Source organism: Topomyia yanbarensis, chromosome 3, assembly GCF_030247195.1.
Source record: "Topomyia yanbarensis strain Yona2022 chromosome 3, ASM3024719v1, whole genome shotgun sequence".
Taxonomy (NCBI): Eukaryota; Metazoa; Arthropoda; class Insecta; order Diptera; family Culicidae; genus Topomyia; species Topomyia yanbarensis.
This window is the reverse complement of record NC_080672.1, coordinates 294,904,948-294,926,727: the sequence shown is the minus strand read 5'-3', so window position 1 is coordinate 294,926,727 and position 21,780 is coordinate 294,904,948. Positions and strand designations below refer to the sequence as shown.

Genomic DNA, 21,780 nt, shown 5'->3' with positions numbered 1-21,780 from the left:
CATGCGTATAGCGGCAGTATGCTGCCTATAATTGCAAGTCAGTCCCATGTAGATAGGGAATTCCATAGCACATGGGACTGACTTGCGATAATGGGCAGTATACGAGCATCAAAAATGTTTTAGATCTAATTTTATTTTCACATGACGTCGATGAGTCTAATTTGTTAAATTGTGTTAAATTTTTATTAACCAGTTGACAAATTTTGAATGCTAGAATAGTAATGCTGATGGAATAGGAACAAAAAATATTGTGTGATTTTTTCGATTTAACAAAATTTGAAGCAACCAGAAAACATTTTTGGTTGTCAGGTTGCAAACAAATCTCGGTTAACTTATGCTGTTTTCGGTTTTAGAATCGAGTCGCCCTAGGTTCGCTCTAATGTTCACAGTTTCCATATAAAAGTGACAGCTCCGAGCGAACCTAGAGCAACTCTGATCTAAAAACGAAATCAGCATTAAAATAAAGGATATTCCGTATAAAACTTTATTCGCCAAGCTCGGAATAATTGCAGCGAACTGTCGAACGAATCTGTCCAGATCATTAAAGCACTAATGCATTAATCTCGATTTTTCCTAGTATAGCAAGTACACTTTTCAATTCTTAGCTCTACAGAATACACCACATCATTGTCATTTCAAAAACGATTCATAGTTTATCCATTTGTCTCGTCTGCCCTCTGTCACTACTAGTGCGAACATACACTACAACAATTACGGTTCATGAACAAAAAGCAATGACAAAAGAAAATCCGGAGTATGCAACGAAAAACTACCGTACTAACTAAATAGGTTTGGCCAACCAGCAAAATTTTTCACCATCGGTAGCAACTTCCGCCCCAGGCTCACCTCACCAGCAGAAGCAGACGCAGCAAAGACGAAAAAAATTTTCTTTGCTTAACAAAAGCTTGTGTAAAGTGAAAACTTACCATTCTTTCGCTGTATCTTAGTATCCGCAGTCCCTCCTCGCTTGGTCGCCGCTCCTACTCCGCTCGTAACGCCTTCCACTTTCCACACTTTTGTATGTGTATCCTTTCGTTTCGTTCAGCACTTGCAATATCAATTATGGCTCTTGTGTCACTGTTACAATGTTTTTCTGGCCCATTTTACATATTCTTTCTCTTACAGCGTAACTGTTAAACAATTTTCCACAACAATGCTCGCACACATACACTCGCAACACGCACTAGTTTGCTTCTAGTCCAACTGGAACAACTCAATGCTTCAACCAGGAGTGCTTCAGACACTCGGATGCCGTAGCCCTAGACTTCGGATCGTAGCTCAGCATGGGGCTGAGAAAATCACTGAACTCAATCGCATCCTCCAAGCTCCACTCGTACTTCTCCCGCAGCACATCAACCAAACCCCACGGCTTCAGTCCGGAAATATTCCGTAATTCTCCCTTCGAATTGAACGCATGATTGGACATACGACCGGAAAGGGCGATCCGCTTCGGAATTGGTCCCAGCAGCTCGATGATATGGGCAATGTGATCATCATCCCGACAGTAGTTGTCCCCTGAGTGCGGTTCGAACAGATAGTCTCCTGTGGCCATTTCGAATGCCATACAGGCCGTGCTCCAGATATCGGCTGATGTGTTGTACCCGGAACCGATGATGACCTCCAACGAACGATACTGGCGTGTCTGAATGTCCTCGGTAAAGTGCTTGTCCACCCAACAGGCGTTTCCCAAATCAGCGATCTTCACTTCCACATCGCACACCTCAAATGCCGGATCTTTACGCTCTTTCACCCGAGAAAGAATCTTGCGCATCGATTCACTGATGTCCAGTTTACCTTCGGTACAGATTGCCTGCGAGGACGAAGCAGTCGGAAGAGAGGATGAAGAAGCTTTCTTTAGGACTGCATCGTCGTTGTTGTTGGAAGTCGACTGATCCGGACTGGACGAATTAGGGGAAGCTTCAGACGATTTCGCTGCTGCTGTTGTTTTGGCGGGGGATTCGTCCTCATCACCGGAGGAACCGGATGGGCTACCAGAACGGTCGCCATTTAACAATCGGGGACTATCCGGGGAAGCAATGGGAGATTCGCAATCGTCATGCTCTTGGTCCATTTTCTTTGTCGAGATCAATTCAGTTTCGCAGTTTTCCAGTGCTGTCGTGGTGCCAAACTCTTGCTGCTGAATATGTTCCATTTGCTGCCGAATCAGCTCCGTCTGCATTTTAGCCTTCCTCTTTAGCTTCTTTTTCTTAGTTTTACTCATATTCTGACTAAGCGGCTGCTCCTGGAACTGCGGCGGAGCAGCTGAAATCAAAGAGAACGGCAGACGGCAACCCATCGTGTGCATTTCCGTTGCTTCGCAGGCCAATTTTCGTATGTAACTCTCGTCCACACACAGCAGCACATTTTCCGGTTTGATATCTGTGTGTATCACCTTGCATTTTGCGTGTAGATAATCCAACCCTTCTAGGACTTGCCGAATGATTGATTTCACGTTAGGCAACGGAATTCCGCGATAATTACTTTTCAGAATCAGTTTCAACAAATTATGACCCAAAACTTCAAACACCATACATATGTGTGTTCCATTGACACCGGTTATCCGGAAATCATTCAACAATTGAACTGTCTTGTTCCGCTTTGGATCATCCGGATCAGCATTTCGTATCGATTTTAATATTTGAATCTCATCCTTGGCCGTATCGGTGAAATGCTGGGCAGATTTAACAATTTTTAGCGCTACGTACCGTTTTTCTTCCAGATCCCAACTGAGCCAAACGGTTGAAAAGTGACCCCATCCGAGTTTCCTAATAACGTGATATCGCTGCAGGAATAAATCGCCCAATTTGACCGGATGATAGCCTCCCCGGCAGTAATCTTCACGACACTCCTGTTCCCCCTCTCGTTCATCACTGCTGTAACCGCCGGCGTCGTCCAACAGTCGATCCTCATCGCGTTCATCAATCGACTCGTTGGAGCTGCTGTTCTTTTTGTTGCTACTTGCAAAGCTTGAATACTGCTGATTGTCATTTGCCGGAACCGGATTCATCTCATTATCGGGAGATGACACCTGGCTCTGTTGCTGCTGAGCTGTGGCAGCCGCTTGTGCTGCTGCTTGCTGTGCCTGTTGTTTAGCCTTCCTCTTAGCTGTCTTATGACGCTTCTTTTTCGCCTGGATCGTTAGAACATGCCGATTGGTGTCGGATTTTGCGTTCATCTTTTGCCTATCGCACCGTTGTTTTCAACTGTCCGCTGTTCCTTATTGTGCACTGCCCCCTCAGGAATGCTATCAACACCAAACTCTCACCAAACAGGAAGCACGTATTTCCACCGAAAAAAATGCTCTCACCAGTATCTTCCGCTTCCACTTATGCAATCCACCGTCAATTCCAGAACAATAATGGTCAAACTAAAAAGCAAATAAAAATAAAACCACTATATTCCGCGAATTCGCACTTTTATTCCGATCGTTCACGGACCACCTCGCTATGAGATCGAAAAAAGAAAAAAATCGTCCGGAATTTTCCTTCCTTTGGCAAACGCGAGACCACAAAGTGTGCGATGATGTTCGTCTTTTTTTGACAGCGAAACTCGACACATATCTTCCCGTTTCACTCGCACTCAAGAGTCTTCTTCATTCCCTCGCCATTGATGTTCCTTTTTTGATAAAAAAAATACTCCGTCAAAAAATTCCTTTTGCACTTCTTTTTTTTTACGGCTGCTTTCTTACCAATAAGTCAAACTCTTAATTTTTTCACTTTACACGACTTTCAGCAATTTTGCGTTTATAAAACTACACACTACACGCTGGGAACGGTACAAACTAATGAAAAAAAATCAATGAAAACGCGTTTTCCCCGACCCGAAAAAAGAAAAACCATCAGCCAGCGCTTGCTAAGCTACTCACGTATTTTTTTATCCGTGCTACTGCACGGCGGGTCCCAGAAGTCTCGATTACTGGTCGAAAGTCTACACAAACAATCATGGTGCCAAATGCCGACAGGGTTGCACTGGACACAAACGCAGACCGGCGAAAAAATATCCAAGACACACTAATCGATGAAAATATGTGACTGCGTTATATCCCAGTAAACGAAAACATGGCTAGGCGGATTAAACTACACGCAACCATAAAATAACCTACAGAATAAGTTCTTTTAACTTAAATTTAGGTACTTTTTTGCTGTGCGTCGCTTTCGCACTTATTAGTGTTGTCAAAAACAAAACGAGAGATTCGACTCAGTACAGGTCTTCCGTGCAGTAAGGTACTTTTAAATTGTTTGGGGTATACTCAAAATTAGGTAAATTCAACTTAAACTTAAGTAAATTAAACTCAAGGTTGAGTTATTATTTTTGCCGTAGTTAAATGGAAATTACCTTCAACACGGTTTACCTAATTTTACCTTCCTGCACGATACCACGAGATTGAGTCAAAAGTACTGAATTTTAGGTAGTTTTTCGGTGGCGTGTAGATGTTGGCGATCGGTACACTGAAAATAATATTTTGGTAGATCTGTAAATAGATCCGCTCTAAAAATCACTATTCACCAAAATAGTATGTCATAGAGTAAATCAATATTAATTCTTCAAAAGGGCTAATGGGATTTTTGTAAACAAACTTCTTTCGCTCATTACTCCGCTGCCGAGTTGAATTTCATGAAAAATACACTTGAATCAAAATATTTACCCTTGGTAGAATCAATTTCACATGTTTTCTGTGTTTAAATTATAACAAAATAAGAGAAATCAGCAAAACAATAGTATGTTTACAAATCTTATTAGCCATATTCAAAAGTTGATATGGAAATATTCTTCGTATAACGATAATTGTTCAAAATATCCGAGAAATTACATGGTATGTTTAACTATATTCAATGTTCAAGTGAAGAACGACTTGCAATCAAAACACTAATAGTGCTACAGTCAATTTTACCATGCGTTGTATGAATATTTACCACTTCACCATAAATGTGGTAAAATTAAGACCGCCGTTACAACGATTTTCAACTAATAATTCATGGTTCTTAAATTTATCGCAAGCATAGTATTTTTAACTTAATGTTGTGTTATGAAATACCAGTGGTATGGCAAAAACTTACGGTAAAAACATGAACAAACCTTCGCTTTTCCACCGTCTTGGAAAAAAAATTATCGTAGATGTTTAAGTGGAAATGACAATATTGCTGATGAGCTGGTTTAAAAGTATGTAGTAATGTTTTAACAATAATAAAATCTAAAACGCGTAACTATCTAACTACCAGGTAAGGCCACCAAACTTCGAAACAACCCGAGCAAATACTCATGGGTTCAAACACCACATAGCCCCTTGGTAAGACCTGAGACATGGTCCGTGCCAAAATTCACAACCATCTAGGCACCATAAAATGGTCTCAATAACCTATAAATACACCAACATATGGTATTTTATATGGGATCTACTGGACCATGGTGATGGTTTTTTCATGGGTTGAACCCATTTCAAACACCCATATCAAACCCCATGAACATGGGGGTATTATGGGCTTTTCGTTTGCTCGGGAAGCACCTCAGTTGATCCTGACTCCCCAGCATAAGAGAATTGACTTCGATTTTCAGTTTCGTTTTAGACTCCAAAATTCATAGACTTCGATTAACCTTTAGCAGCAATTTCTGGAACCAGATTTACACAGTTTAAATCTAGCGATTAATATGCTGACGGAAATTGTTTACCAACGAAACCCAACTTAATCGGGTAATTAAGCGGTGGACCCAGGGCCTCGCATCTAACTTTTTTTTGTGGTTCATTGTGGATTCGCCAATAAGTAACTCACGGTGCCTCGAAATGTCAAACCCTACCATGACGTTTCGCAGACATGAAAACACGGGCACTCATTTTTTGATGTAAAGTATCCAAGAAAAAATAACTAAAAGGTATCTAGGCAAAAAAACAACCATAACCGAGCTAACGAAACAAATCTTCCCGGATCTACTCCGATCAGTGCTACAAAATACAGGTTCCCGATCAAAAACCCTTCCAAGGCTGAAATCCTTATGTGAGAGTTAAATAGCAATCAATTGTAAAATTTGATTATCAGACCGATTCGAGTTTTGTAACCGCTAAAATCCATTTGTTGTGCAAATCGTTCTTTTTTGGATTCTAATGTTTGTATTTGTACTGTTTTCAGATCATCTTGATACAACATTGGCTTTGTGGGAAACCCAGAACATGCTGTATTTCCTTTTACCTGCTGATTAAATTAATTACACAAACTGAAGGACACATCTCACTCGTTGAGACAAACTTGCGAAAAATTTTGCCCTCCATCCGAGGACCGATGTCTACAGTCATCATTCCGTCCGATTTAACAAAATTTGCTACGCGACACGAACCGCAATCTACTTAACAATATACTGCAGTCCAGTCAGTTCGTAAAAATAACGATGGTTGCCGTCAATATTTGCTAGCCCGAGGAATATAATTTCTGCACACAGAGAAATAAGGCATATTCGATTCAAATATTGTGCGACTTCAAATCAAATTCAAAAAAAATTGAAACGGAAATAAAAAATATTTTTGCCTTTCTCAATAGAAAGGTATTGCAATTGCTCTGAAAACCGACATTTTAACGGAGGCCCGGAGGGCCGAGTGACATATACCATTCGATTCAGTTCGTCGAGTTCGGCAAATGTCTGTGTGTGTATGTATGTATGTGTGTGTGTATGTGTGTGTATGTGACCAAAAATGTCACTCATTTTTCTCAGAGATGGCTGAACCGATTTTTACAAACATAGTCTCAAATGAAAGGTGCAACGTTCCCATAGGCTGCTTTTGAATTTCTAATGGATCCGACTTCCGGTTCCGGAATTACAGGGTGATGAGTACGAACACGCAGAAAATGTCGATTTTAATAAATTCTGCAATGAATGTATAAAGGTGAAAATTTTTCCAAAATATGACCACAACTGCTTCGATTTGTAGTATTAGATCACTAACATTCATTCAAAGTCTATTTGGCCACATTGGCCACCATCATCGGTTTCGGAAGCCCCGGCGGAAGTATCTAAATTCAGAATAATAGTCGCATCGGTTTCTCGGAGATGGCTAGACCGATTCGACTAAACTGGGCCTCAAATGAAAGGTATTACGTCATCGTAAATGGCTATTTAATTTCATCCCGATCCGACTTCCGGTTCCGGAGTTACAGGTTGTGGCGTGCGATCACATCCCGAATAGAAATGTACAGTAACAAAACCTTGATTTTCACTGTGACAGTACAGTATTTTTACAATAATTTACAGTAAGTTTTATTGTTATGCTACAATACAAAAACAATAAACATTAACGTTTTTATAGTAAATTTCCATGTAAAATAGACTTTTACAGTGAAAAAGGGGGGTGGTTATGTATCTTAACATTAAAAAAATCAGTTTTTCTTCACACATTTTTTTCTCGAAAACAGTAAAATTTAATGTGAATGCACTGTATCAGTTTTTTGCTGAACAGTGAAATTTGTTGTTACATGAAATTTTATTGTAAATCTACTGTGAGAACTTGGCATCGAACAATGTTGAAACAGTAATAACTATAATATTTATTATTTTATGATTGTTTGTAGGGTAAATGCTATTGTAAAATTCTATCCGGGATAGCGAATTGTGATTCAAACCGATACTCCGATGAAAGCAAAAAAGGTAAAAATTTCGCTAAAATGTCTCTCAAACAACTTCAATTTGCTGTTCTAGGTCACCGACGGCCAACCAAACTTTCATTGACTACATTGACCACCATAGACGGTTCCGGAAGTGCCCGGGAAAAGCGGCCATCTTTTAAAATTGACGAACTCACATCAGTTTCCCAAAAATGGTTGGGCCGATTTTCACTTAGTCCCAAATGATAGCTATAAGATCCCCACAGATGTCTATAAAATTTCGTACGGATCGCTTATATGGGTCCGGAAATATAGACCAAATCGTCCGGTCACATATGAAATTCCCATATAAGCCGGAACTCAAATTTTTTTTCAAAGGGGGGACCCCATGAAATTTCAGAAATCGAATTCGTATTTTTGATGCCAAACATCTTTAAAATGCATGAAACGTCGAGATTTTATGTTATCTCGAGAATTTTTTTTTATAAAAATCGACTTTTTGGGACTGCCGATTTCGCACCTTTTTTTTCAATTTAATATTAATGTGGCTGTTTTTTCTTTTACAAAGTTTTAGAACTCGAATAATGATTTCTATTCTTGTATATAGTTGTCATGTCGTGTATAATAAAAATGTAATATATACATTTGGAAGCTTGTAATGAATATAAACAACGCAAAAATTCTCGTGTTCATGTTTGAGAAAGGCACAATTGCACCGCTAGGTGGATTAAAACAGGTTTTTTTCAAATACCAGCCAGTGTTGATTCTAAAATATTAATAAAATACTGCAATTTGATTCATAAATCTGATAGGGAAATAGGGAATATTCGTATCAAATACATTGAAACTTTGATTTAAATTCAGGGAATTAATTGAACCAAAAAATGTTTATTGGTTTTAAAATAATAGCATGTGAAACAAAAATACTGGCTTTGGATTTAAATATATTGCCTAAAATAGTGACCGTGTATGGTTCGATCTCCGCCATTTTGTTACATTACGAGTTCGAGACGCCAGTATTAGAAGATTTGGACATTTTTAAAATATTAAAATCGTTTGATTTTGGCGATGTGGTAATGAGTGCTTTTATAGGTGAGTAAATTAATTGTTAATAATGTAATATAAACCTAATATTTGTTAATATGTCAGAAAACGGATACACTATTGATGCCCTAAAATTCATCGAACGTAAGGATGTGGAGGAACTAACACAGCAGCTTTTTCTAGCGGAAAGGACGAAATGCATACATCCATGAAAGTTGTTCTTTAGAAACTGTAATTATGTAAATATAATACATAAAGCATAAAAGCCGAAAACCTCAGTCCTGCGTTTAATGTATAACGAGATGCTGCAATATTTTGTGCGGGCTTCTAATTCTGTTCACGATCTAATCGCAAAATTCAAATATTACTTATTTTCTGTAAGTTATGACATTTTTTGAAAATCTTGGTTTAGATCACAACGATCGAAATTAGGAATCGGCGCAAAATATGAGCACCTACGGATACAAGAAAAATTATAACCAGAATATTAATATTAACCAAACCTTTTTTAAAAACAAAACAAAAATGTTTTTTGGATTAAATATATTTTTTCATTGTTTTTAAAGGAAAAGCGCATTTCAAGCAACAAAATTTGCGTTGTTTCAAAAATAAACATATGACAGATTTAAACAAAAACATTATTAAATCTAACATAAGGACTATTAAAGTTTACTAGTGGAAACAACAAACATTTTTTTGAAGCTAAAAATAAATATTTTTGATTCTAAAAAAATTGCAATTAGGCCGTGGTTCAAAAAAATATAAATTTTTGAATTCGAAGCGGATTATTTTGGAATTCAATATACATTTCTCTGCGTGTGAGATTTTATACCACACTCACAGCTTCCGACAGTACATCGCATCGACCTGCGAACACCCCTGGTCATAAAGTATTAAAAGGTTGAGACATTTTGGCGCACAAAACTTGCGTGATGGCATCCGAAACGTAAACGTGTCTACCGTGACAGATCTTATGACAAACCATCACTCCGCCGTATGACACCGGTTTCCATCCCAAATCATAAACTCTGCATCATTTATGACGCCTACGGTGTGCATCAAAAAAACAGTAACATTAAGGGTCGATTTCTTCATACTCGCTTAACTTTTAAACCAGGTTCACCAGTACGTTTTAATTTGGCTTAAGCGTAAAGCGAGGGTGACGAAATCGGCCCTAAGACGAACATTTGTTTTCGGATCTTATGACGTATCCCCGGTGTAGTGTTTTTCCAATAGAATCCCATATCACTGCATTTGTATCGAAAGCTGATATGCGCAATTCCGATCAATTTGATGTAACTGGCAACTCTGCATGCTCTATTTTCGAAACTTTCAATAATTCTGGCAACAAAATTTATGCTTCTTTTTTATTTGTTCCTGCAGTTATGCTGCTGGCAATGTTTTGTTTTGATTTTATCGAGCACTGAAACTGTCGAAATTCAATTTCCATATCAACATTTGAATAGGGCTAATAAGATTTGTAAACAAACTTTTGTTTTGCTGATTTCTCCTAATTTGTTATCATTTCAACACAGAAAACATTTGAAAATGATTCTACCAAGGGTAAAGATGTTGATTCATGTGTATTTTTCATGAAATTCAACTCGGTGGCGGAATAATGAGCGAAATAAGTTTGTTTACAAAAGTCTCATTCGCCCTTTTGAAGAATTACTATTGATTTATTCTATTCTATCGTTTGTCTCACATAGCCTCTCTTTTTGCCTCACATAGTTTAAATGGACTGGTTGCATTTGACGTTCGATTTTTTGCTATTTGCATGTCTCGTCTCAGGGTAAAGGTAGTCCTTTTCAAAGAGAATAGGGAAAGAGACGAATAGTGTGAAGCCAAAAATACCTTATTGAGCAGACCAATCGTGCAATGTAAATAAACATTACTCATGCCTGAGTTGGAGGAGATAAGTATTGTACATCTATCAAAAAAGAAATTTGATTTTTGTCAGAATTTAGTCCAATTTTGATTGTGTAAGGTCCATTCTAGAGTATATGTATGAGTAAAAACAAGCTTTAGAATTATTTCATCTTTGTTTCGAAATGCACATGGTTTGATAAACAAATCCAACGATCGACATAACGTTTGTTTTCAAAATATAATAGTAGTCATTTAAAGTAAAAGTGCTGCCTGTGGAAGCGGTTGCCAAAATTCTAGTGTTGAAATCATCATAAAGAGAGTGTTGCCGTTTTGACTGATTTTCACTCTTCGTCTCTTTCCCTATTCTCTTTGGTCCTTTTTACTTTTTTGTTTAACTCCTACCTTCGTACAACAGAGCTGCAGTAAGCTCTGTCGTTTCTCATTTGTGTGAAAGAAGGAAAGAGATGTCAGTCTTCTTGTTATGTAGTCTTCGATAAAATCCAGTACACCATATAAGAAAGTAACGCTGTGAAATGAAACACTGTGTGTTAATTTTCTTAAGAATATAAATTGGACACGCGTATACCTCAAAGTTGTGTAATCCTACTGTACCGTGCAAAGATCAGCTGGCGGTTTATTGGTGCGGCGAACGGCGCAATCGATGAACGAATTTCGCCCGTCTTTTTTAATCGATTGTGGCAACGACAGTTTATAGGAATGCATTTCGCTGCAGTCGGATTCGAATTGGAGGGAAAACCGTTCATTTGACCATCATATTCTCATTAAAATCTGTCATAAGTACCCAAGCGATTAAAGTGCTAGCAGGAAGAGTGACGCGTTCCAGTGAAAATTGGTTAAATTTTAATGGATTAGGCATTTAGAAGTGTCATCAAGTTAACGTTGAAGATCTAGAACAAAATGTCCCAGCCAACAGTAGCAGCATACTTCAACGCACGAAAGCGTGCAGCAGCTGACGAAATAGGCGCCGCTACTCGCAATAAGGTATTGGTTCTCGAACACTCGGCATATGAATCTAATCAGGAACAGTTAATGGCTTCTGGCCGAGTTGTTTTTGCCAATACTAAAAATTTTCTTCCCAAGAATGCTGCTGCTAGCTCAGATGTGGAATCAAACGTCGGAAATGATTCGGAAGCAAAACGTATTACGCGGGCTACCAGAGCCATACGACGCATCGGAGCGGTGACCGTTAATGAAAAGACGAGAGAGATGCTTGAACAGCCGAAGTTGGTCAACTTTTTCAAAAAAGGTGCGCTTTCTCCCAGAAAGAAACCAACGATTACTAGACAGGAAATCTCAGCTGAGGCGAAGAATGTATCCAAAGCGGCCACTTCATCTACGGCTGAGTTTTTAACTAAAAACAATGTAAATAATGTCGAGAGAGGAACCAAAACACCAACCAAAAAGGTTGCATCCAATCTAGGGAGTGGTTCAGTTCCAAATATCAGCAATATGAGTGTGGAAGAGACCAGAAACAAGCTAAGTCGAAGCGCTCGATTAGCCGACCTTAAGACATCGCTGAACAAAATGCGCGGTGGGTTGGAGAAACTGGACAGATTGAAGAGCGAACGGTTAGATACTAACAAGAAGCCGTTAGTTCCACCAAGTCCGAAGACGGCAGCCCGCAACTTGAAAGAATTTCAAACCCTTGAAGTTGAGGTGCCCGTGAGGTAATTTGCTTTGGTTTTTATTCATTTGAAAATTTTCTATACTAAGATTGTTATCTTTTAGTCCACAGAAACCCTTCATGTCTCCGACAAAAACATTGCATCGCACCCCGACTAAGGCCAGCCATAGCTCGCTGATGTCCCCTACGAAGAACGTTACACCAAAGCGACTATCCGCGCTCATGAGTCCAATTAAGGAACCATCGCCTACTCCGATTATGGCAAGTCCTACAAAACTACCGGCTTACCAGCGTTTCCAACACCTGACCGAAACCGGCCGTCCAACTCTTCAACTACCCTACAAATATCGTTGCCTGGGTGAGCTTTTCAAGTGTATCGATACAGTATGTGCTATGTATCACAACCGGAAGGAGCAGATAACGTTCAAGAAGCTGAAACCTGCCGTGCAGAGAATGGCCCGCAAGAATCTATACGAAAGCCATCTGGCACAAATCAAAACCCTATTCCCGGAGGCTTTTGCAATTAGTCTGGAATTGACAAAGAATTATGGATCGGCTACCAAACATGAAACCTATCAGCTTGTCATCAAACCGAACGTAAAAGAGAAAGCCGTTCCTGCAAAATTGTCAGACGAAGACTCTAACGTCATTCGAAGCGCCCAGAATCAGTCCATGAACCCTCAAGTAATGATCGAACGTTTGCATAAATTCAATCGTTTGCTCCTGCAGAAAGCCATGGACGCGCACCAAAAATTTCTTCTCGATCTAGACCCACCGATGAGGATTCCACGCGAGAAACTAACATGCTGGCATCCGGACTTTAATCTGGAAAGTTGCCCGGATATTGAACAAGCTGAACTTCCTCAACCACCTAACGTGGAACGGTTCTCGTCGGCTAAAGATGTACTTTCAGCGTCACGCAACCTTTTCAACTGTAGCACAGCCATGGAACGCGCTCTCGAACGACTGGAGGAAAAGAAACGTCAAACTACCGGTGCTGCGCCAATCACTTCCACAACAAACATAGCTTCCCCGCTGCAAGTGGAAAAGGGGAAAATCGAACATCCTTACCACGCCGGTCTAAAGAATGTTCCTAAGTCCTTGCTGGAAAAAATCCGCGCTAAGCAAGCGGCCAAAGCGTTAGACCAAATGACACGACGACCCTCAATCGAGCAAGAAGCCATCAAATATGGTCGCCTTCCGGAACTAGCACGACACCTGCGGAATGTGTTTGTAACGGAGCGCAAAAGTGTGCTACCGCTGGAAATCGTACTGGTTAAGATAGAAAACAGCTACCGCGGCAGATTGACCTTGAAGGAGTTGGAGGAGCACCTGAAAATGATCGCCCAAATTGCATCCTTCTGGCTAACGCTGACTGAGGTCCGGAAGACCATGTATGCTAAAATTGTAAAAGACTACGATATGACCAAAGTGATCGAACCACTAGAGAAAAAGGCGAATGAACTGCTAAACGGTTGATCGATTGGTGGAAAATTTTACTACATTTGTGAGACTATTTTTAATCATGAAATATTTGGTTTTCTAAGCATGAAAACATCTTTTGTCATTCTTTTTTTCTTCTTCATTATTACTACCAGTTGATTGATTGTTAGCTTTTCTATTGATTGCTGTTTTTACCATACAATAGATTATTCAAAAGTTTATGTAGCATCCTTTGAAAATGTTCGTGTTTTAGATAATAAAGCGATGTAGTTGGAGCCCAGCTATTGATTTTTTTGAAGGTTTTTTTTATTAATGTTTTATGTTCCTACAATAAATATTAAATGACGACAAAGCTCTTCAGTTGTTTCCAATCGCCAATTGTCGCTTGGTCCAAAATTGAGCATTCCATGTTTCGAATCTAATCGGAGGTATACTTCGCTCGATGAATTAGCCCTCGAAGAATTAAAGGAGGGCCATTTGGTAGAAAACTGCTTCAAAGGAAAGTTTTTAATATCCAGTCCACGATATCAGAGAATTTCATCTGCCCTGTATTAGGTTGAGGCTCTAGCTGAAATATAGGGACACTTGAGGTTTTTTGTCTCATGTGGAATTTTTGCTATTTTCTAAGATTTCCTTACTTCGGTTTTCTAATAACACTTTCTCGAGTTGGGCCCTATTCTCACAGTCACGTCACTTAGTGACTAGAACGAAATTTTGCTCTAGTCACTAAGTGACGTGACTGTGAGAATAGGGCCCATTATATGTGGAGGCCCTTCAAGGAACACTCCTTGCTTGGGCCTTTGCGAGGAAGCTTAGAAGAATGCTTTTCCTTTTTCGAAAATTTATAGGCACATTAGAAGACGTTTACTCATTGGGATTGTCAGTCCCGCGCTCTTTCGTTAACAAAGGAGCGTGGGAATGAGCAGTGGCCGGTTTAGCCTTTATTCTCGGAGCATTCTTTGAAAGAATGCTTCAGATTTTCCCAGCAAAATGTTTACGGGGGATATGTCGAGAGATCATGCAGTCTCCGCACAGTAGGAGAATTTTTCATTATTTTTTATTCATTTATTCCGTTGCAAGAATAATTTTCATGATTCTCTTCGCATTTTCCACTCCCTATCTTGGGTGGCTGTATGGACCAATTGTTGGCACGATGACAGTTTATGACCGCGGCGCAAAAAGGCGAATTAGTATAGACGAACCAAGTTTTAAAGAACAAAATTTGGAAGAGTAGATCCAGGGAAACGCCCCAAATGAGACTGGTGGTAAATAAGTTGTTTTCTTATACTCCTTGATTTTTGCTGAACGCAATTACTTGCAATCCAAAACATTCACTGAATGAATCAAAGGCTACTTGAAGGACTATGCTATATTACTTGAAGGAGCTAACCCCCATGCATCACTATATCTTTGCACTTAAGGCCCATATCGGAGACTACTCCATCAATCTTTACTTGCCCGGCAGGTACGTAAGCAGAATAATTTCTCGTAAAAAGTATTTACATGTTCAAGGTCGCTCAAAGATAATCAACGTTCATCTAGTCGGATCATAGCGACATAGAACACGGCCGAGTATTATTTAGTTAAATCACGCTTATCTTTGGTCGAGAAGTAGACCATCCAGGGCCAGTTACATTAGATGGAAATAATTTCTATAGAAAGGGAACTTATCGGCATTAAGTTTTCCCTTCGGGGAAATATTCGATTCGACCTCCGTTGTGCTTGAGGGGATGTCGATCATCAGAAATGCCTTCCAAATAGCCAACACTATCATGCGATCTTCACTACCCGGAATGGAAAATTAATGCAACAAATTTAACACTCCGGCACTCGCGTGATTGGCTTTCCGAATGAGCAGCCGTTTGTACTGAAAGAAGATTTCGTTAGACTTTCTGAACGAGTTGCACTAAATACAACGGCGCGAGTGCCGGAGGGTTAAAATCTCGACAAACATATGATTACGGCCTAAAAGCCAACTGTCAAAATCCACTTTGAATGGAAATTCCAGACAAACTGTTACTAATCGAACACAGTTCACAACAGTTTATGAAAGAGAAAACTTTTCTCTTTCATTTACTACCAACATCTGTGATTGGCGTGTAACTGTTTGTCCGGAATTTCCATTCAAAATGGATTTTGACAGTTGGCTTTTAGGCCGTAATCATATGTTTGTCGAGAAATGAAGGAAGATAAATGCTACATTTCTTCTTTGTGGAAACAATTTTGGTGAATACTATTTTGTCTCCATTAAGGAGAACATTATTTGAAACCATCTTAGCGCGTGAAGAGCACAAAACCTATAACTAAATTAGTTATGGAATTCGCGTTTCAATTTCATCTCATCAGAATCTGTCACTAACTTGCGAAGCTTTTTTCTGGTCTAGACAACGTTCAAATGGTGGGCGATAAATCAGCCCTATTTAATCATTCCTCCTTGACTAACCTTCATCTTCATTATTTCTGTCAGGCTCTTGCTGCATTATGCAAATGTTATTATGCAAAACGCCATGCAATGGCTTTTATTTTAAACCTTCAAATGTCCTATTTTCTTTCCAATTGTCATTACAATATGTCTCCTTATGAAAAACTTGGAATCAAACACGATTTTTCTCTATGAATTGATGCTTTATCATTTTGATTGCTAGTAACTCTACTATTTGATTTTTTAGGAATCCTTCGCAAGACACGGTCACTTACCATGAAATTTTTGGATCAGCTCAGATCATTTTGCGTGTAAAATGCCACCTGGTGGCGAAATTTATAACCATGATCTTTTTTCCATATATTTTGATGATTTCTCGACAAACATATGATTACGGCCTAAAAGCCAACTGTCAAAATCCACTTTGAATGGAAATTCCAGACAAACTGTTACTAATCGAACACAGTTCACAACAGTTTATGAAAGAGAAAACTTTTCTCTTTCATTTACTACCAACATCTGTGATTGGCGTGTAACTGTTTGTCCGGAATTTCCATTCAAAATGGATTTTGACAGTTGGCTTTTAGGCCGTAATCATATGTTTGTCGCGATTTTTCCCATTCACACTTGTTACAAATTCATTGGCTCATACTTGAACGAGCCTTAGGGTGCTTACAGAGTGGCCGCGAGATGCTGAGCAGGGGCTGGTGCTGACAGTAGAAGGCGAGATGTGAGAAACCTGTTTGCAGCATATCAAATGGAACCCATCGGAGTAAAGCAGGCAGTCGGCGCCGATCCGCTCAGCTTTCACTCTGACATCATCCCTTTGGTTTGCAGCAAGCAGGTTTCTCGCATCTTGCATTCTAATGTCAGCATCAGCGCCAGCTCAGCTTCTCGCCGCCACTCTGTGAGCACCCTTAGAGTGGTATGAAGAACCATAGACTTTTCTACGGCTCATGTACGTACACGCCACATGACACAAATACTACATCACAAGCTGGTGGAAAATAATAAACAAAGATGGCAAAAGTAAATGGGATTGTTTTCAACCAGGAAACTTCATTAGTGTTCGTGAAACCGGTCACAAAGAACTCAACACTACTATACATCTATTGACATTTGCGCAATAGGGTGTCTTAAAATTAAAACAATTTTAAAATGTCATCGGGCTTAAAGAGACTAGAATAACAAAGAGACGCCATCTTAATTTAGTGAAAACAATTCAACTAGCAACCAGGCTACAGGTCACAGGCAACACTGCAAATGTGCAAGCCTCACCAAACTTGTTAGTTGTTATTCCGTTTCTTTCTTCTAACCAATACAGTCGTGATTCGCTGGTTGGGCCACACCTCTGTCCAACTAACGAATTTGATTCGTTAGTTGGACGGACTGACGGATGTCAAAAACTCTCCAAAGGAGACGTTAGTAGTGTAATTGCATCTATTCACATCTCTAATAATTGTCAGATTGATTGTCAAAGCGAATTTGACATAAGATACTTCAGATACTTTTTAGTTGGACAATGGTCCAACTAGCGGAGGTCCAACTAAAAAGCTGTCCAGTTAAAAAATGTCCAACCATCGAATCACGACTGTATAAAAATCCGATGCGACTTCTGGTCTGCTGAGATCCTCGACCAGCTAAAACATATTTATATCCGCAGGAATCGTATTTCGCAGCAGCAAAACCATATTTGGCCAAAATTTATTAGTTGCATCATTTGGTATTCGTTACCCTCATGCTGAATTTCGTGCTCCCCTGAAACCAAGCCCTTTTCGCTTTAGCGTTTCTAAACACGATGGTATTGTAACAAATTTGGTTTGAGGATATAATTTTTATCTTTAAAATCTTTAGTAATTTTAATGAATTGCATAACAATACTTCCTTAAAAACAATGCCACATAATGCTAAACATTTACGATTGATTACTCTCTTGTTCGTTTGGAAGAACATTGACAGTAAAATTGGAATTGCAAACGGAACATGGCGTCTCTTTGTTATTCTAGTCTCTTTAATCGGGCTCACTTTTTAAATCAAAGGTTAGGGTATTAGACCACTTTCTTTTCCGGAATGAATTTGCTAAAACGCTCCCTACTGGTGGCGAATTTAGATTTTTTGAAAAATGGGCCGATTTCGGATAAAATTTCAAATTCGTCTCTGTTGAATTGATCCTGAGTTGTTTTAGATTTTTTCAGCGTTTTTTTATTTTTCTGGAGATCCAAATGGAGAAGTTTGGTGAGTTAGTTTGTAAAAAATTTGGATTACAAGAGGGGCATAACTATTCAAACTTAAAACAAAGTGTAATTTTTGGTGCATTCCATTAGTTTTTCTTCAAAACTGAGTATCTACAAAATTTTAAAATTATAGAAAACACTTGAAATAGTTGAGCCGAATTTGGGGGCGCAATTTTGCTGAAAAAAGTGTAGGGGAACTGGGGGTAAGACGGACATGTTAAGGTTATACTCAAATAAAACATAGTAAAAGCATGTTTTTGTCAACATGAAATACTCTATGTTGTAGCTGCATATGCTGGCTTTCGAGTGCCCAGAGGGATTATGTTACAAAAATCAACAAGTATCTTTTTTGAAGGAAATAGAAAACAAAGAAATATCTGCACTTTTTACAGACTGCGGGTGAAACGGACATATGGTGGGGGTAAGACGGACATGTCGCCGAAAGGATGATCACAATACAAAATATTAAAATTTACTGTTTCTAACGGATGTTTTGGATAGTTTGTGGTTCTTCTTAATATATATGTTCAATTCGAGGTGAAAAATAACGTTTTGGGGTTCAATTTAAAGTTGAAGCAAATGATGTATTTTCTAATATCGTTTTTTCCGTTGTCGTAAAGAGAGCTATACAATCAGTTCCAATGATCAGTCAAATCATTTATACAAAACTGGAAAGTTACATATTAAATTCGCAATTGGTAGCATCAGTTCCTCGTTTACACATAGCCAGAATATGCGACCTGCACAAAGTCTTCTACCTTTTCCAGGTCCTAGGAATTCCGTATTCAGCCTCGGTCACATTAACGTGCATCTTGCGGTCTACTACATGTGAGACTTCAGCTAACTGGATGGTTCTCCACGTTTGACTGCTAGAATTTCGTTTCTACACGCGCGACATTCATATAAGGATGAATCAATAGAATTAATCAAGACTGGCCGTCTTGCCCCAGCAGTACACAGATGTTTTAAACGCTTGCACTTATTTACTCGTATAAGAACTTACCTGTTATTTTCCACGAAGATGTCATTTAAGAGTTAAATTTTCGAAATAAAAGAAAAAAATCGCGAAAAAATTGATTTTTTCCTCGATAAACCTTAAAATCAGAGACGTAAAAATTACATCTGCACGAAGATACACTACTAATTATCAATGTTTACTTACATTTTTCGCCTTTAACAATATTAAAGGCCTACTGAGTGCTTCATAATTCAAGGATATCCATTAAGAGAGAGTACTCATATAATGCAATTGAACTTTATATGTCATATGCCTAAAATAACCATGTGTCCGTCTTACCCACAGTTCCCCTATAGCTACGACTAATAGGGTATGAGTTATTTAAGTTTTTGTTAGATCACCTTTTTACATTTTATGCTATTTATCAAAAATAACACTGTTCTGCAAAATAAAGCTTAGCCCGCAATTTTTCGGAAAATAAAAGAAAAATGATGAAAAATGGCGTTTTCCGTTTGTCTCTAGTACATCAGACTCGGTTTTTATGAGCATTTGATTGGATATGCGTTCTGATTTAAAATTGTTTAGTACGTTAATAACCACCCAGCGGGGTTGAAATTTACGAAAATTAAATAAATATGTCGAGTTAGTGGCAAATTATAGCGTATATCACCATATTAGGTAATTTATAGTGAAGAAAAATACAGAAGAGTGAGGTGAATGTTGAAAAACTGATATTTACGGTTTAGATCACACGTTTCCGAAATAGTCAATTTTAAAGGTTCCGTATTTTCAAAAAAAAGTTTTACAACAGAATACAACGCATCTTCTGATACAATAGTTTTGGTGAAAAATCCCCCTAGAAGTAATTAACTTTTAAAAAATAAATAAAGACTTGGCACCATTAGCGAAATTAGGGTAATTTCTGGAGAGATGCCGCGTCGGGTGAGATGCCGCTCTCTCTATATCTCGTATATAGGGTCACTTTTACACGGTAATAAGATATTGTGAGTTTGTTTTTCAAAGTATAACAACACTAGAGATGTAAAATAATCGTTATTATTAACTCTCGAAAATTTTATTAATGATTATGTGCGTCCAGTTGCATCACGGACTGCAGAAAATTTTTCAGTACCACATTAAAATCTCGTTTTTTTTAAATCATTCGATTTCTTTTTGGTAAACCATGTATCGGTTGAATAGATAGGACCTTTAAGAATGTATTCTGATCATGAGCACGATCATTCATCATTTCAAAAGAAAATGTCGTCGTGCGGCATCTCTTCCCTACAATTGGGAGAGATGCCGCATCAAAGTTGCGGGTGAAATGCCGCACTCGATGGCGGAGGATACAAAGCTAAAATGTATTTTTTTCACCTGGGAATGTCATTAAATGATCATTTGCGTCAGGTATAGGTTCTTAGTAAGATATATCCACAAACTAACTGACCTAACAAAGTTACATGTAGAATTATGAGTCTATTTATTTATATATTTAAACGGGAAATAGGTATCTAAGTATTAATAACTTCAGTTTATTCTTTGGAGTTTCAGGTACTAATTTTGATTTGTAGTGATGTCAATATTGGGATAAAAGCAAAAATTTCAACGAATTGATGCTTTTTCAAAATGAATATTTCAAGAACAAACCTAATTTACATAAATTCATTGTTAGGAGAAACAGCCAAAAACCGCTTTTAAGGAACCCCTACCAACACATAGGTATATATCGCTCGTATAAACATATAGATAAATCGTACCCTTAATTAAGTAACTCCAACTTAACCGTTGCACAAGATTGCGAAAGAAAAATATTTTTAAAATGTTGAATAAAAAATTGTGTCTGGAAATGGTAGTACCCCCTTAAGAATAGTGAAGGTGCTAGCCGATTTATAGGTGTAATAAAACTTCATGACACTCAACTGAAGACAGCTTATCACAGAAACATCAACGAGAGCTAAAAATACTTTTGTTCACAGTTTTTCAGTTTGTGACCACGGTACGGCGTCTCACCCGCACATGCGGCATTACTCCCGCAATGACCTTTTTTAATGTTCGTGAAAATTTGATGATTTTTTTCATGACAAAAACCATTTTACAGTATTTTAGAAACTTGTCGCAATTGATAAAAATGATTTCATCAAATTTTGATTTTTTTTCCTTTGATGCAGGATCGATTGTTAGAAATGTGCGGCATCTCTCCCCAAATTACCCCATTATTATTTTTATAATTGATGTTACAAAAAATCATCAAATGGTCATTAAACCCGATCCTGACGTACTAAAGACAAACGGAAAACGCTATTTTCCATCATATCCCTTCTATTTTTCGAAAAACAATATGTGGCACATTTGAATTGCATTTTTTTAAACAGTAGGTGAAAGTGGGGCAATTCTGACCGCTGGTCAATTCTGACCCCCAGCTGTTTTTCAGCTATGGTAATATTATGAAAAGCGTATATATCATTTTCATGGCTGTCATGTAGCTCTGTTTTGTCTCACAAAATATTGCGATTCTCAGTTCTCGTGTACGTGCGCTAGGAGCGAATGTTGCTTCGGAGCGCTTTTTTTTAAAAAATGTG

General features: G+C 38.5%; 4 protein-coding genes across 5 annotated transcripts in view; 1 reads left to right on the top strand and 3 right to left on the bottom strand.

Annotated features, from left to right (window-relative positions):
* Positions 1-1,202, bottom strand: part of LOC131691021 (D-aspartate oxidase) — a 95,597-nt gene extending 94,395 nt beyond the window's left edge. The window contains exon 1 of the mRNA XM_058977155.1: positions 927-1,202. The gene's annotated coding sequence lies outside the window, so the exon portion shown is untranslated. The remainder of the gene's footprint in view (positions 1-926) is intronic.
* Positions 1-21,780, bottom strand: part of LOC131691014 (cohesin subunit SA-1) — a 174,999-nt gene that overhangs the window by 23,646 nt on the left and 129,573 nt on the right. The window lies entirely within an intron of this gene.
* Positions 1,214-3,175, bottom strand: LOC131688003 (SRSF protein kinase 3). Its single transcript, XM_058972127.1, has one exon. It carries the CDS (start codon positions 3,173-3,175, stop codon positions 1,214-1,216), a length of 1,962 nt encoding a protein of 653 aa, XP_058828110.1.
* Positions 11,182-13,867, top strand: LOC131691017 (DNA replication factor Cdt1). Of its 2 annotated transcripts, XM_058977143.1 has the most exons (3): positions 11,183-11,501; positions 11,601-12,187; positions 12,249-13,867. In XM_058977143.1, exons 1-3 carry the CDS (start codon positions 11,418-11,420, stop codon positions 13,621-13,623), a joined length of 2,046 nt encoding a protein of 681 aa, XP_058833126.1. In that variant the 5' UTR covers positions 11,183-11,417; the 3' UTR covers positions 13,624-13,867. The 2 variants fall into 2 exon arrangements, with proteins under 2 accessions (XP_058833125.1, XP_058833126.1); XM_058977142.1 differs by having other exon boundaries at positions 11,182-12,187.

What these genes read in the sequence shown, in the direction of transcription:
- LOC131688003 (XM_058972127.1), bottom strand. Translation starts at nt 3,175, where the DNA reads ATGAACGCAAAATCCGACACCAATCGGCATGTTCTAACGATCCAGGCG.
- LOC131691017 (XM_058977142.1), top strand. Translation starts at nt 11,418, where the DNA reads ATGTCCCAGCCAACAGTAGCAGCATACTTCAACGCACGAAAGCGTGCA. An exon ending in GAAGTTGAGGTGCCCGTGAG is followed by an intron (nt 12,188 to 12,248) that starts GTAATTTGCTTT and finishes GTTATCTTTTAG; the next exon opens with TCCACAGAAACCCTTCATGT.